Source organism: Hyposmocoma kahamanoa, unplaced genomic scaffold (assembly GCF_003589595.1).
Source record: "Hyposmocoma kahamanoa isolate Upper Pololo Valley unplaced genomic scaffold, ASM358959v1 99894, whole genome shotgun sequence".
NCBI lineage: Eukaryota > Metazoa > Arthropoda > Insecta > Lepidoptera > Cosmopterigidae > Hyposmocoma > Hyposmocoma kahamanoa.
In genome coordinates, this window is record NW_020656085.1 from 188 (window position 1) to 16,526 (window position 16,339).

The 16,339-nt window shown below is 39.1% G+C and overlaps 1 protein-coding gene across 1 annotated transcript; it reads left to right on the top strand.

Moving 5' to 3' along the window:
* Positions 1–14,545: 14,545 nt before the first annotated feature.
* Positions 14,546–16,269, top strand: LOC113239579 (heat shock cognate 71 kDa protein-like). Its single transcript, XM_026476633.1, has one exon. It carries the CDS (start codon positions 14,680–14,682, stop codon positions 16,075–16,077), a length of 1,398 nt encoding a protein of 465 aa, XP_026332418.1. The 5' UTR covers positions 14,546–14,679; the 3' UTR covers positions 16,078–16,269.
* The last annotated feature ends 70 nt before the right edge of the window (positions 16,270–16,339 follow it).

Below are 16,339 nucleotides of genomic sequence, written 5' to 3' on the forward strand. Positions count from 1 at the left end.
TGACTAGATAACGGACTTCTTTTGCAAGGACCTGGGGTTTGTCGAACCTAATTGAGTGTGTAAATCTTTTCATGACATGCTCGCAGACTGCAGACTTATTTACGACTTGGGCTAGGACTTGCTTTATCTGCTGAAGTTCCTTGGCAAGATGATTACTAATTACTAATTACTAATTACTAATTTGATGGGAATTACCATTGCGGTAACAATCTTGTTGAACTTAGATGTTCCAAGAATGAATGTGTACTGTATTTCGGTAATATCACAGTCTAAAGAACGTATAGTGGGACATCGCCTTTGAAGTCCCGCGAAATGCCGCTCTATCTATCTATCTATCTAGACATTACGTCATACTGCAGGGTTTTCACCAAGGTTTGCTTTTTTATTTAGTCTGTTGGGGTGGGTGTCCTACTACTATGTCCATATTGGTAATGATACAAAAAAGACGTTGATGTAGGACTTTCTCACAAGCCGTTCTATAGTATGTGTAGTAGTTGTAGTGTATAGTATACAAGAAATATGATTTAAAAAATATTTTTATTTTCACTTAATTTTTTCCAAGTCTTTCCGATTAATCAGGTCTTCCACATGATTCAAGTCAAAGATTGTATCTGAAAATAACAATAAGTATTTAATTAACTAGTTGTTAATGTATTGTATCATCAACTCCGATAACAGCTAAAACGATATCTATATTGCTTTTATTTGAAAAGTCGTGTCCGCCACTTTGGATTGATAAATAAATGCCATATTCGTAATGGGGATTTTTAACCTTAGGACTATTTTTAACTAGGTTATTAATCACATGGTGGGTAGCCTGCCTTTCCGGATCGTCACTCGAGACTCTTTGACCTCATCGGCTATCTATTCTGCGAGTCATACAAATACAAATTTTGCAATTCTTTGGTCTGTCGGCTATTCTGATTCTTTTGCAGATATCCTCATTTCTGATTCTCCCAGTCTCTCAGTGAAAATTTGAGCGTTGCCGTTTCTGTTGTTGCTTGGGTGACCTTGACACTTAGTTCAATTTTATTTGTTTGACTACTTGAGAGATAATGAGTGACTCTAATGCTTAGACTAAGAAAGGGAATACATTATCAGCATGTGTATTTTGAGAAAAGTACAATTTAGGACTATTCAAAGCTAGAATAAATATGTTTTTTAGACAAACGCGTGCCGTCATTGCTTAATATATACGGCGCACTATAAGTTTCCGGAACTGGCCACTTACATAAGCAATATTTAAAAAGTAATTACAACATTTGAAAATGAAGCTCTTTGGCTCTAGAATACAGTTTGTTTTAGGTACCTGACTCACTTGTTTTTACATTGTGGCGTCATTTTAGAAATTGGTTGTCTACATCACCATAGATTTAACTCGTGAAAGTTTTCGTAGTATGATTTTCTACGACTTTAAATGTAACTTAACAGCTCAGCGGGGCTTCCCTCGGCTTCAAACTGCTTTTGGCGATGAAGCACTATGCCAGACAACTATTTATAGCTGGTTTGCAGAATTTAAACGCGGTCGTGTGAATCTCAGTGACGAATTTTGTGATGGTCGCCCGTCCACTGCTGTGAACAACAAAAACATCGATGCTGTGCACCGTATGATCAAAACAGACAGGCATGCAATGAGATTCCAGCTTCATTTTTTTTCTTTTTTTTTTAATAATAACGCACACACTCAACATAGCCCCGCACTAGGGAAACCCTGTGTCGCGGGTGCCATGAACACACACATAGACAACCACAAATTACACCCAAACTCACGAGAGAAATAAATGTAGGTCATACAAATATTTCTGCCGGCCCGGGAATCGAACCTGGGACCTCTGCGTGGCAGTCCGGCATGGTAACCGTTCCGCCACGGAGGCAGTTTAGATCAGTCTTTAGGCATGGGCATGAGTCAAATACAATCAACACTACACAAACATTTGGGTGTAAAAAGCTGTGCTCCCGGTGGATCCCACACAATTTGACTGAGGCTCAAAAAACGGATCGCGTCACTTGGTGCAATGCCATGCTTACCAGATTCAACGAAGGGGTGTAGGGAGAGCGTACGACGGAGACGAATGAGACAACTCGATGCTTGATTAACACTGAATATAATAAGTAATAACATTGATGTAAATACATGGTGCTTAACAATAACAATTCTTATACTACACTTTCCCCGTTACAAAAATAAAATAAAATTTATATAATTTCTATTTTATTTCTATCGTTATACAAAACAAATACTTATACATACGAGTATATTTTCTTATAGCATAGTTACAAAGGGTAATATAGTTAGTTACATTTTATTTTGTTTAGTAGTCAAAAAGCAATATATTATTCTTATTAATTTTTTAATAATTATTATTATTTTGTATACAATAAGGTACTTAAATTAATTATGTGGGTACCTACTTTACTTATGTATTTTACATAATATAAGGTTTTGTGCGATTTTTGTGTACTATTTCTTCCTTATTATTTCTCATGATTTTAACGTTACATCCTAAATCTTCATTAATTAAAAATGGACCCGAATATGTACTATCCATTTTGTTGCCTGTTTCATTTTTAAGTAGCAAATAATTACCTTTAGTGTAAGTCACTGGATTAACATATACGTCATAGGCCTTCTTCCGTTTTAACTTATTTCCTAATAAGTTTTTCCTTGCATCTTGCTGTGCAACCTGTAATCTATATTTTAATTCAAGTGGATAACTATCGTAGTTATATAAAGGATCTATACCGGAATCTAAATTGTTCGGCAATTTGCACGACTTTCCGAATACCAGTTCATGCGGTGTGTACCTTGTCTCTGTATGTACCGTATTATTATACGCGAAGCACCAGAACGGCAGCCAGCTGCTCCACGAACATGTTCGGTTAAGGCAATTAATACGTAAATACGCACCCATAGTTTTATGTGTATTCTCGAGCGCTCCTATGGACTGGTGGTGGTACGCTGTTGAAGTAAGGTTCTTAATTTTTAATAGTTTACAAACTTCGACCATTGTGTTTGAAATGAATTCAGATCCACGATCTGTTGCAATTTCCCTGGGTATGCCAAAACGCAAAATAAAATTATTTACAAAAGCAGATGCAACCGATTTAGCATCTTTTGTGTGTAGCGGATATGCCTCTATGAACTTTGATAGTTCACACTGTAACGTGAGAACGTAAGATTGACCGGCATTATCTGTAGGCAGAGGACCAACTATGTCTAAATAAATCTTTTCAAATGCATAACTTGACGTACTGGTTATTTCCATAGGCTGTTTGATTTTATTTGAATATTTTTGTTTTTGGCAAAGGTCACATTTTGCTACAAACTCCTGAATATCCTTATCCATACTAGGCCAGTAATAAAACTTTTTTATATTATTTGACATTCGCCTAATACCCGCGTGGCCACTAGTGGGCAACAGGTGAAAGTCATTGATTATAACTCGCCTATCATCTACGTTATTTATTCTTTGTACGCTTTTCAATACACAGATTCGTGGTCCGGACCAATCTTTCGTTTCGCGTATTTCATTTATTATCTGTGTAATAAAACTTTTATTATTCTGACTCTTTATTATGCATAATTCCTTTATTTTTGTTTTCATACACAAGTTGCATAGATCTCTCACCAACACGTCTCGCGTAATCGATGATCGAGATAATATTCCAGTAAAATAAATTTTACTGTTACTTGGTACATAAATAAAATAATTAGACCTTTCCATAACTATTTCTTTTCTCTCTATGTCTCTCAATTTCCTATTATTTACTAATTCTAACTCAACCAAATGTTTTGGCTTTTTAATTATCTCCACAACTCTCGGTTGATCAGACCTTGAGTTCGGGGGATGATTATCGGCCACCAAATTTGGCGTATCTCTCTCTCGTTCGCTCTCTCGCATGCGTCTCACTTGCCCACGAGTCATAACATTTAAAACTCGTTCATTTAACATTTTTAAATCATCAGACGTTATCAGTATTCTTGATAAGGCATCCGCGGCTGAATTTTTGCTACCTTTTATGTATTCTATTGTATAATTATATTCTTCTATTTGTAATCTAAATTTAAGTAATCTGCTAGAAGGGTCGCGCATACTAAATAAATATACTAATGGCCTGTGATCGGTTTGGATTTTAAACTTTCTGCCGTATAAATAAGGTCGAAAACATTTTACACTCCACACTATCGCTAAGAGCTCTTTTTCGATAGTGGGATAGTTCTTTTCGGCCTTATTTAGAGTACGGCTAGCGTATGCTACAGGCCTGCCGTCATTATTACATAGCACCGATCCTATGGCGTGCCCCGACGCGTCTGTTTGCAATATAAATTCATTACTCTCCTGAAAATTTGGGTACTGTAGAACAGGAGGTCTAACTAAGGCTGTTTTTAATGAATGAAAAGCATGTTCACACGCTTCAGTCCATTTAAATGTTACGTTTTTACAACACAACCTGTTAAGAGGATAAGCTTTTTCTGCAAAATTGGGTATAAATTTACGGTAATAATTCGCAAACGCCACGAACCTCTTTACGTCATCTGTGTTAGCTGGTCTTGGGTAATTTTCTAATACTTTAGTTTTTTCTGGGTCAGGTAAAATACCTTTTTCTGATATTACATGGCCAAGGTACAAAATTTGCTTTTGTAAAAATTTACATTTTGCTGGATTTAATTTCAAATTGATTTTGCGTAACCGAGACAAAATGTCCATTAAATTTTTATTATGATTTTCGAGGTTTCTACCAAAAACACATAGGTCATCCTGATATACCAAACACTGCTCGTAATTTAATCCCGACATAGCAATCGTAATCATTCTAGAAAAAGCATTAGGACTAGTTTTTAGTCCCATTGGTAATCTAGTCATTTGATATTGATTTTTCGTTGTTGTGAATGCCGTGTATTGTCGACTGTTTTCATTTAATTTTATTTGATAAAATCCTTGATAGAGATCTAAAGTAGTGAAATACATTGCACCAGACAACGAGTCTAGAATGTCTGAAATATTTGGCAGAGGAAACTTGTCATCTTGAACTTTTTCGTTTAATTTTCTGTAGTCAATTACTACACGCCATTTTTTAATACCCGTTGAATCTAGCTTTTTAGGTACTAGTAATAATGGACTTGACCAGGCACTCCTACATTCCTCTATTATTCCATCGTCTTGCATACTTTTTATTTGTTTATCTATTTCCGATTTTTGACTTTGTGGTAAACGATACGGCTTTACGTAAACAGGAGTAGTATGTGGCTTTAATTCAATAGTATGGTCGTATAATGAAGTCGTTGTCAATTTATCTCCTGGTACGTGAAAGACGTCTGGAAATTTGGCACAAATGTTTTCAATAGACTTTTGTTCTTCCTCATTTAGATTTTTAAATTTTAGTAAAGAAAACAAAGACTTGACCCTCTCTGCGTTCATATTCGACTTATTAAAGTGACATAAATAATAATCACTTAACTTAGAAACGTTTAAATTAAAATAATTCAAAATTACATCCTCATTTCGTGTATTCATTATTTTAAAAGGTATCTTACCATTATGCGGCTGTACTATAATGTTAGCAATGTATACTCCGTGACATAATTCTTGAGAACTAATGACACATTCTTGTTTTAACTTCGTGTCAACATAATGAATTGATTCGCTTCTTGCTGGAATTGTTAAATATGAACTATCTTGTCTTAAATAAGTAATGGGTAATGTGACAGGTCTCTCTAAATTACAAATTCTTAATTCATTTAATTCGAAGTCTACAACTGCTTTGTACTTTGTCAAAAAATCTTGCCCTAAAATTCCATCAGTTTTGCATGGCAATTTATCAAATACATAAAATTTATGTTTTATTGTGTAGGTATCAATTTTGAGCTCTAAATAAATATATCCTTCTGACTGTACGCTTCCACCAACGCCGTTGACGCAAAGTTTTTCTTTATGGAATGGAATGCGTAAACATTTTACTCTATCGTGCTTGACAACTGAAATCGAAGCGCCGGTGTCGATTAGCCATTCGCTTTTGTTGTGCTCATGCCTGTCCAAATTAATACATACTTTACATAAGCTGTTGCACATACATACATAGTCAGACTCGAAAAAAATGATTCAAATGTGTCATATTTGCTTGCTCTGATTCATCACGGTCACGTTCCGTTGCCATGCAGGGGTCACCTGTCGTGGATATAAAGTTCACATTCCTATGGCATGATTGACGGCGATTGCCCTGATACCTACCCCTGTACGAGTTTCCACGAGAAAACACTCTTGGGTTTCTTGGATGATATGAGTACTGTGGCCGTCTGTAATAATAATTTGGTGTATTTACCTTTACGGCGGACTGCCCTCGTGCGTATCCTCTGTGTCCTCCGCGCGCTTTCGCTGCTCGGTGGGGGGGTGTAAACCCACGGGGTTGAGCGGACATGCCCATTACATCCGCTGAGGAAATTGTCGTGATCTCTTCATCTTGCGCTGCTTGAATGGCGTCTTTTAGTGTATTAAAATCACGCGCTGCAATTATTGTACTTGTTCTACGGTTTCTAAGCCCGTCGGCAAACCGTTTAATTGCGTAATTTTCGTTTAACGGGCGCAGAACATTATAATGATCAGAATTTCCGTCCGATTGGGTAATAGTTAAATCCGCGAACAATTCAGAAATTTCCTTGCCAAAATCAGCAACAGTGCGTTCATTTTGCTTACATGTTTGAAGTTTCATTTGTATAGCCGATGCTGATTTTCTTGGTAATAATTGTTTGCGCATATCGGTCAGTAATTCTGATATATTCTCGTATTTAGAAATAGAAAGCCAAATAGAAATAGAAATAGAAAGCCATTTATTGCACAATCACAAACACGCATATAAACAAAAAACAAAAATAATAATAAAAACAAAAGGACATTGAGGAACAATAATAGTACAAAATATGCAGGTAATTCATCGTCATGCGTGTCGCGACTAGTGCAAACGGGACTTGCTCAGCTTTAGCCACAACCGGTTTGTTTACCGCGTCGTGGCACTGATTTTCAGCAGGCCCGGGCGAGTGAGTCACTGACAATGATAATCAAACCGAAAAATAAGTAAACCTAAAGAGATAGCAAACCTACGAGAGTAATAGAAATAGTAATAATAATACAATAATAAATATAAATATAACAATGTTGTACATATAACTATATAGAAATACGTAAATGATAATAAATGGATAATGTCTAGTTTTGTGAAGTGTGGCGTCCGCGCGGACGATACAGGAGATCGAAGCGGGGTGCGGGTGTGGGTGACTTTTTGATAGGCAACAACCTGTTCCGATGCGTATCTCTTGCATACCCAAACCGACACTCGCGTCGCTCGCCGGAGTGTATGACGCAGCAGAATAGTGCACTTTCGTAATGCATTTTTTCAATATAAACATTTGGGTAAGTATTTTCCAAACCATTATATTATTATATAAATTGAATTTATAATAAACATTGATGTATTAATAATGAATTAAAATGAAACAATATTGATTCCCAATAATTAATTGTAAATATGTTTATATTACAGAAAGAAAAACAACTAAAATTAAAATAACAAAACGATAAGATCCCCACCTGAAACCCGGTAATCAAGCTTGTAAAAAAGTAAAAAGAAAAGAAGGAGAAAAATCTAACAAGCAAAGGAACTGACTGCCGCAGGTGTCGCATATGCCGAGCGTAGAAAACCATTTGGTAAGTAAAAATAAATAGCAATTAAGAAATTGTGTCTTGGATTTGTGCGTTCAGTAGGTACACTTTGTATTTATCCTTAAACGTTTTCTCTGATTGCAGACTACGGATCGGCGGGGGCAGGTCGTTCCAGATTTTGGCGGCAGCAAATTTAAAGCTACCACGGAATGCAGTAGTACGATGGCGGGGTAGCACCAGAGACCAGGCGCGAGATCTGGTGAAGGACTTTTTAACTTCGCGGGACCACACTAGCTTCTCAGCCAGATAAGGAGGAACACTATATTTTATTACGCCAAACAGAAGTGTAGCTAGGTGTAAATCTCGCCTCGCCTTCATCTTTAATATATTTCCCCTGTTCATGTATGCTGTTACGTGCGTGCGTGGAGGGATTGCGAAACAGAATCTCGCGCAGGCATTCTGCACTCTTTGAATATGCCGTTGTGTACGCTCCAGCAATCGTGGCCCATACACTACGTCCATATAATTAAATTTGGAAAGGATCAAAGAGTCGCACATTTTTATACGAGTTTCGACACTCAGGTAATTTCTAATATTATAAAGTACCTTAAGCCTATAAAAACAATTTTTGACAACATTCAATATATGGCTCTCAAAACGAAGCTGTTCATCCATAAGGAGGCCCAGGTTACGTGCTTCGCTTACCTGGTCAATCGCTTCACCCCTAATTGCCAGAACTACACCATTACTAGCGATTTTTGACGTTTGCTTTTTTGTACCTAGTATCATCAATTTAGTTTTGCCACCATTGAGTACTAGGGAATTTGTTTCTGACCAAGAAGCTATACTCTCTAAGTCCTGGTTTAGCTTTTCCACGGCTGCACTACTATTGCACGGCTTGCATGAGATATAAATTTGTATATCGTCAGCGTAGATATGGTATTTGCAGTGTTTTATGTGATGCACTACGTCTGCACTATATATGGCGAAAATAATTGGCCCCAAAATTGAGCCTTGTGGAATACCTCTTGTGACCTCACAAGACTTTGATAATATTTTTGAGCCATTCATATCAGATAGTTCAACACACTGGGTTCGGTTTTTTAAGTAACTGGTAAACCATCGAATAGTGGATTCGCTGAAACCATAATAATGCAGCTTTGCTAGCAACAAACTAATATTTATACAGTCAAAAGCCCTAGAAAAGTCAAGTAATGCTAGCAGAGTACCTTCTCCATTATCTTGAGCATGTAATATGTCATCGACTACATTTATCATTGCAGTAGTTGTACTATGACCCTGTCTAAAGCCTGACTGCACAGATGGAAGAATATTATTTTTTTCCATGAACTTGGTCATTTGTTTAACCACAATCCTTTCCAGGACCTTTGATGCGCAAGACAATATACTTATCGGGCGAAGATCATTTAAGGTAGATGGATCGTTCACCTTAGGTATAGGCCTAACTACCGCACGAAGCCATTCACTTGGGAATGTGCTAGTTTGTATGGATCTATTTACCATGGCGCAGATAACCGGCAAGGTTGCAGGCAATGATAGTAATAGCATGTCCAATGAAATACCATCGAGACCAATTGCCTTTGACTTTAAGGACTGAATAACTTTAAGTACCTCGGTTTCCTCCACTGTTTGAATTTTAAAAGTTTCTGACACAGAACAGTTATTGTTAAAGTAGGACAGATCAGATAAGGAGGTATGTACATTACCAGGCACTTTTAAAAAGTGTTCATTTATTAAGTCTGGGTCTTTAAATATATGTGCTGGTAATTCTGGTTTAGTTTTAATTCTCACATTATTTTTAATGTGTGTCCATAATACCCGCGAGTCCCTCTGGTTATTTACATAAGTGTCAAAGTAGGTTTTTTTTTCAATATGTAAAGCATTATTCACAATTTTTTTCAAATCTTTATAATAAGTCTTTTTCGACTCATTGTAACTGCTTGTACGTACCCTGTTAAGTGCTTCGTCCCTTCGTTTCATTAATTGTTTAATATTGTACGTAATCCAGGGGTAGCTGAAATCTTTTATATACAATATACGAACTGGTGCATGAAAATCGAACAAGACACGTATCATATTAGTAAATTGATCCACCATGTCATTTACATTGCTCAAGTTGGTTAAACTCATCCAGTCCATGGCAAATAGATCCATATCAAAATGTTCAAAATTAATATTTTGAAAATTCCGGCGCATTATTCTTATCGGTGGTGGTTTCACCTTTGACACGTTTAGTAGGCAGGTGATGAACGCGTGACTACTTAGCTCAGGCGTGAAATGAACCTGCGCTAATGTGTTATCCATGTCCGTACAAACCAAATCAATTAAAGTTTCACTAAACTCGGTGAAATGTGTGGGCTCCGATACACATTGAAATAAATTATGACAATGCAGAAAGTTCATTAATGCGGTGGTACTCGTATCTAATTTGTGTAACAAATTAACATTAAAATCTCCCAATAATACAATTTTGTTGCACCATGAGAAACCACTTAGGCTCTCAGTTAGTGCATCAGTGAAGGTATCTAAGTGTAACCATGGCGGTTTATATGCAGTACCCACCAGCAACTTAATACCATTAATGTTTACACTTAGCCACATTTGCTCCACGAGCGAGGCCGGCGGATGAGGTAGTATGCGTACAGCGATGCCGCGACGTATATAAAAACCGACCCCCCCGCCGCGTGAGCGAACAGTGACGGGGCGGGGAATATGACATAACCGGTAGCCGGGCAGCGCCGGCGCACGACCCTCCTCCCCCTCCCTCAACCACGTTTCATTGATTGCCATAATATCCACGTCGTGTCGGTGCATTGCTACTACAAATTCGTCATGGCGCGTTCCTAACGAGCCCACATTAAGTAAACCTAACTTAAGTTTACGTTTCATATTGAATTTAAATAATTATAGTTGATTAATACGATATTAACACTGATATGGACAAGTAAATTACGGTGTGGTGCAACAAAATTGAGTCGACTAAGTTCACATTCCATAGCCAATCGAGTGTTTTGCACATGGTTTTGACCACGGCCCTGCCGCTGATGTAGGTGAAGTGCGTGTTCAGTGTATATAGGTTGTGTTTCAATAACTATATGTGTACAGAATGAGTGTAAAATGATACGTGTGGATTTTGTGTGTATAATGTTGTAAGTATTATTATAGTATATGTAAATTGTAAAATATAATGTAAATATGTAAATATAGTCATGCGTTAGATCTATTGCGGCCAATGTAACACGACACGCACGACGGTGCATTATGTACAGATGTTTTAAACATAGCAACAGTGACAACAGTGACAATGGTATGGATAACACTACTGGTAGGCTCTTGTTGTCGGGGAACGAACGTTCTCGGGACCAAAAATCTTATCCAAATCCGCTTCACTGCGGATGCGGTGACCAGCGGTTCCGGCTTCCCGCCTCACGTAAATCCTACCATCTTTGGTCCATACAAACTTCCACTGCAGCCTTCTAGCAGTTTGTTTCGCGGTGTAAAATAATTGTCTATTGACTCGGGTGAGACGCTCATTGACGTAAATGGGCCGAGGCTGGCATTTCAACCCCAGACCCTCGGTGGTGAGGTGCCGTCGAACGCGCGCAGCTCGCAGCAGGGCATCCCGCGTGTCCCGACGCGCCAGCCTTACGGCCAGTTGTCGCGGCCGCGCACCCTCCTCACGGCGCAGCGCACCCACGCGTGTGCAGCTTACCAGGTCACGTTGGTCTATCTGCACACCCAGCTTAGCCGCGCAAGCGAGCACAATATGGATAGGGTTTTCCCCACCTTCTTCCGGCACACAGCTGAGTTCGACCTCGTTCGACAGCAGGTCCTGGTCGCGCTCATTTAGGTCTCGTTGCAGCCTTTCGACATTTTCTTCTAAAGCCCTAATTGTCTGCACAACTTCAGGATTTATACCAGTGGATGTCCCTTGTGCCACCTTTATATCCCTCACCGTCTCCTCCATCTTATCCAGGCGATCTTCACATGCCCTCACAGTCGACCTAAGGTCTACTAGGTCCTGGCGCAAACCCTTCATCTCCTCCCTGGTTCGAATCATCTCTAGCCGGAAAGCACGTAGCTCATTGGCGAGACTCTTGTCAGCGAGTACATCCTTCGGATCGTCCTGCGAGGTGTCTCGTAACTCTTTTTCCTGTCCAGGGCTCTGTAGTTGCGGGGCGATAGGTGTGGGGAATGTGGGTGCCATTGCAGGGGGTGAAGGTGCCATTACGGCAGATGGCCCTTTAACAGGAGTGTTGTCCTGGTTATTTCGAGGTACTTTTACTTTACAACCTGGACACACCCACGGTGATGGTAAATGGGACTTCTTTCCGACCCCGACACATTCTTTGTGGAAGCATTTAGCACACATAGAACAAACAGCATTAGCGCCCTCTGTTGTTGATATGAACTTCTGACACGCACTGCACTTAACAACCATATCGACCGATGAAGTAAAGCTATCAAATTATAAATTAAGAATGAAAGCGAGCTCACTACTTAGTTCACTCAACTGCCGATAGGAGTCACTGGTGGTGATTTTTAGTATTTTAAAAAGTCGGTACCAATTGGTTAAGTTTTTGTATGATACCTTACAGAAATTCAAATAAATTATTATTGCGATGGGAAATTGGCTTTATATCACTAATTCACTGATATTATTACGCACATAACATTCAGAGACGACCGCGATACACTACTCTATACTTTACGTAGAATGTAAGATCGGTAAAACGCTTTTAAATATTTATTTTGGTAAAAAAATTGACACTGGTCTTTGATTGCGTACGGTTACAACGACGATTTTGTGACAACCGTGATTTACTAGATAATTTTAGCTTACCTGATTGAGACAGCCTAGTTTTTAAAATAAAAGAAATTAATTTTTTATTCGATTCGTTATCTAAGGTAGTGGCATAGTACTCAATACTATCAATTAATTCTTTCGTATTTTCTTCTTTGTCAGTCATGACTGGCAGAAGACTTAACGCGACCTTCAGATCGAACGTTGCCATTTTTAATATTTCTTCACTTTCTTTTTTTATATTGCAAAGATTCTTTACTTCACTGTACAATAACTTAAAATCCTGACAATATTTATCAATTAAAATTTTTTCTTCTTTACTTTTTAAATGATATACCTTAGTAATAGCATCTATATAAGTGTTATATTGTTCTAATAATTCATTGGCCTCTTTAAGCTTAGTTTCAATTATTTTTCCACATCGTCTTTTAGGTCCAATTTTAATTAAGTAGGTTCTAATCTTTGAAAGCTCTTCATTTAAATTTTCCAAATATTCTGACATACATAAAATCGCACTTACCTATATATTTATACTATTTATATTATATACTTAAAGTCTATAATGTACATATTATAATGTAGTATAACCGTTTAATAAAAAAATTTTTTTTTGTTTCGCACTTAAATTTTCATCATTTTTACCACACTTACACTGGTTTTCACTCACTAGTATACTGGTTTATTAAAGCAATTTGCTTCGTGACAGGAACATCTCGTGACTCAGGTTTCTTCATAAGGAATCGGGGTCGTCGTCGTTACAAGGAATGCTCGCTCCCTTACATTTTGTTTAACCGTATTATGCCTGCATCAACGCCTCGCTGCACTCTTTTATTGAAACACCTCACACAATATCGGATCATAATGATAGCTCCAACCATTAACAGTATTATGACAATTGCCACCATGGACCACGAAATGATCCCAATATTGGTCACGATATGATTGTTTGTAATTTGGTTGTTAACACCGACTTGTGCGGTGACTTCCGGTTTTTCAGGTATTTTTGAGTTACACATTTTTGGCACTAAAATTTACGTCCACGTCCGTGTGCGCTAAGTGTCGATTAGAATAAATAATATACATTTTAAGTCCGTTGAGCCAAACTGTAACCGGGCACTAGCTACATCCCAAAAATGGCAGGGTCGCCATGTAGGGAGAGCGTACGACGGAGACGAATGAGACAACTCGATGCTTGATTAACACTGAATATAATAAGTAATAACATTGATGTAAATACATGGTGCTTAACAATAACAATTCTTATACTACAGGGGCGTCAAATTTTTTGTGGGACATAGTAATAGGTGACGAAATATGGATTTATAGTTACAATCCCAACAAAGCAGCAATCGAGCGTATGGGTCTTTCGAGATGAGCCGAAACCAACCAAAGTGGCGCGCGTGCAAAGTGCCTCTAAGCAGATGATACCTTCTTTTTTAATAAAACTGGACACGTGGCTACTGTTGCTTTGGTGAATTGTTGTACCGTAAATAGTAATTAGTACACGACCATTTATTTGTCGGAAGTTATTGACAAACTCCGTAAAAATAACCGTAAACGCCGTATCATCTTGAAACACAATAATGCCAGTTCTCACACGACCAGACAGACAAACGAATTTTTCAATGTGAACAACGTTGACCTTATGAGCCATCGCGCGTACAGTCCCGACCACCACTTGTGATTTTTATTTATTTCCAAAAATTAAGAACCAGTTTCGCGGTCAACGATTTTCATCACCTGAAAAGGCTGTTGAAGAGTATGAAAAATATGTTTTAGAGATTGTCACGGAGGAGTGTCATAAATGTTTTCAAAATTGGTTCATTCATATGAAAAAGTGCATTAACGCTAACGGAGAATATTTTGAGAAACAATAAATTCATTTCTGTCCATTTATAGTATTTTTTTCTTACTCATTCCGGATACTTATATTGCGCCTCACGTATTAGGTAAGATTATTGTAAAGCGTGTATCTATTATTTATAAAAATAAAACTACTTCCAAATAGTGGTCCTGAATTCCAAATGTCCGGTTGTTGCAGATGTGAAGCGACTGATCGGGCGTCGCTTCGCCGACCCCGTGGTGGAGAAGGAGTTGAAGCTATGGCCCTTCACAGTTGTTAACGAAAAGGGCGTGCCTAAGATCCAAGTCCTATACAAAAAGAAAGTAAAGAGATTCTTTCCGGAAGAAATCAGCGCCATGGTGCTGTCCTCACTAAAGACCTCGGCAGAGGCGTACCTAGGCAAATCAGTGCGTGATGCCGTGATCACCGTGCCCGCGTACTTCAACGATTCCCAGCGTCAGGCCACCAAAGACGCCGGCAAAATAGCAGGCCTCAACGTAATGCGTATAATCAACGAACCAACGGCTGGTGCGCTCGCGTTCGGTCTCGACAAGATCGAAGAGGAGGAGCGGAATGTGCTATTTTTTGATTTAGGCGGTGGAACTTTCGACGTCTCCGTGCTGACTATCGAAGAAGGCATCTTCGAGGTTCGCGCAACGGCTGGGATATCGAATATTGGTGGTGAAGACTTCGACACACGCCTGGTGGAGCACTGCGCTAGAGAGTTCTATAAGGAGCACCGACTGGATCTGTCCAGGGACAATAGTGCTTTAAGACGGTTGAGGGCGGCGTCTGAGCGTGCCAAACGCATGCTTTCGGTAGCTACGAAGGCCAGCATTACACTGGAGACGCTGCACGTCGGAAAGGACTTTCACACGGTCATTACTCGCGCACGTTTCGAGGAACTCAATCAGGACCTGTTTCAAATCATTAAGGACATTCTGCCACGAGTGCTATCCGACGCGGAGATGAGTAAAGAAGATATAGATGAGATAGTGTTAATTGGAGGGTCCACGCGAATTCCTTACATTCAACAGATAGTGAAGTCGTTCTTCAAAAAAGAACCAAACAAGACCGTAAACCCGGACGAGGCCGTAGCCCACGGCGCAGCCATTCAAGCCGCTATCTTGAGCAACCAACATTCTGTGACCATTCCTAAGCTAGTTCTCGTTGACGTGGCTCATCTTTCGCTCGGCATCAAGCAGTTCGGAGACACCATGAGTGTGATCATCAAACGGAACACGACCATCCCTACTAAAAAAACCGAAAGGTATAGCACCGCTGTTGACAATCAAACTGTTATCCCTATCAGCGTGTATGAAGGCGAGAATCACATAGTATCTCAAAATAATCTACTCGGAGAGTTTACTATGTCTGGATTTCCACCACTCCCGAAAGGCCAAGCTAAGGTATATGTAACATTTGAGATCGACTCCGACGGAATCCTTCAAGTTTCTGCGAAGAACGACATCACAGGGGACAGCAAGCAGTTAGTTATCACCACCAACAAGGGGCGGTTGTCGCAAAAGACGATCGCGCGGCTGACGCGAGAGGCTGAAATCAGGAAGCGGGGTGAGGAAGCCAGGCGAGAGGCGGCTGACGCGAGAAATGAGCTGGACAGCCTCTGCATCCGCATCAAGGATATGGCCCAGAAGCTGCAAGAGTGGTTGGCAAATGAAGGCGACAAGGTGCTGGCTGAAGACATCGCCGCTAAACGACAAGAGTTGCAACAGCTTCTGGATATGTCGAAGTAGAAGATTCAATCGCGGTAGGCTCTGTGACTAAAAAAACCCTACCTCTTTCTGCCGACAAGTTGCAATGTGAGCAATGTCAAAGTGAAATAATCTTTATTCCATAAGTAAGCAAATTACACTTGAAATCGTCATACTGATTAAACTCTACTGCCCATTCGTAAGGCAGATTCCCCTGAGAACAAAGAACAAGGAACTCTAGGGGTTGCATTTTGTAAATATAGTCAAAGTCAAAGTCAAAGATTATTTATTCCATAGGTAAAAT

Bases quoted from the DNA above. Each gene is read 5' to 3' on its own strand.
- LOC113239579 (XM_026476633.1), top strand. From the start codon at position 14,680: ATGGTGCTGTCCTCACTAAAGACCTCGGCAGAGGCGTACCTAGGCAAA.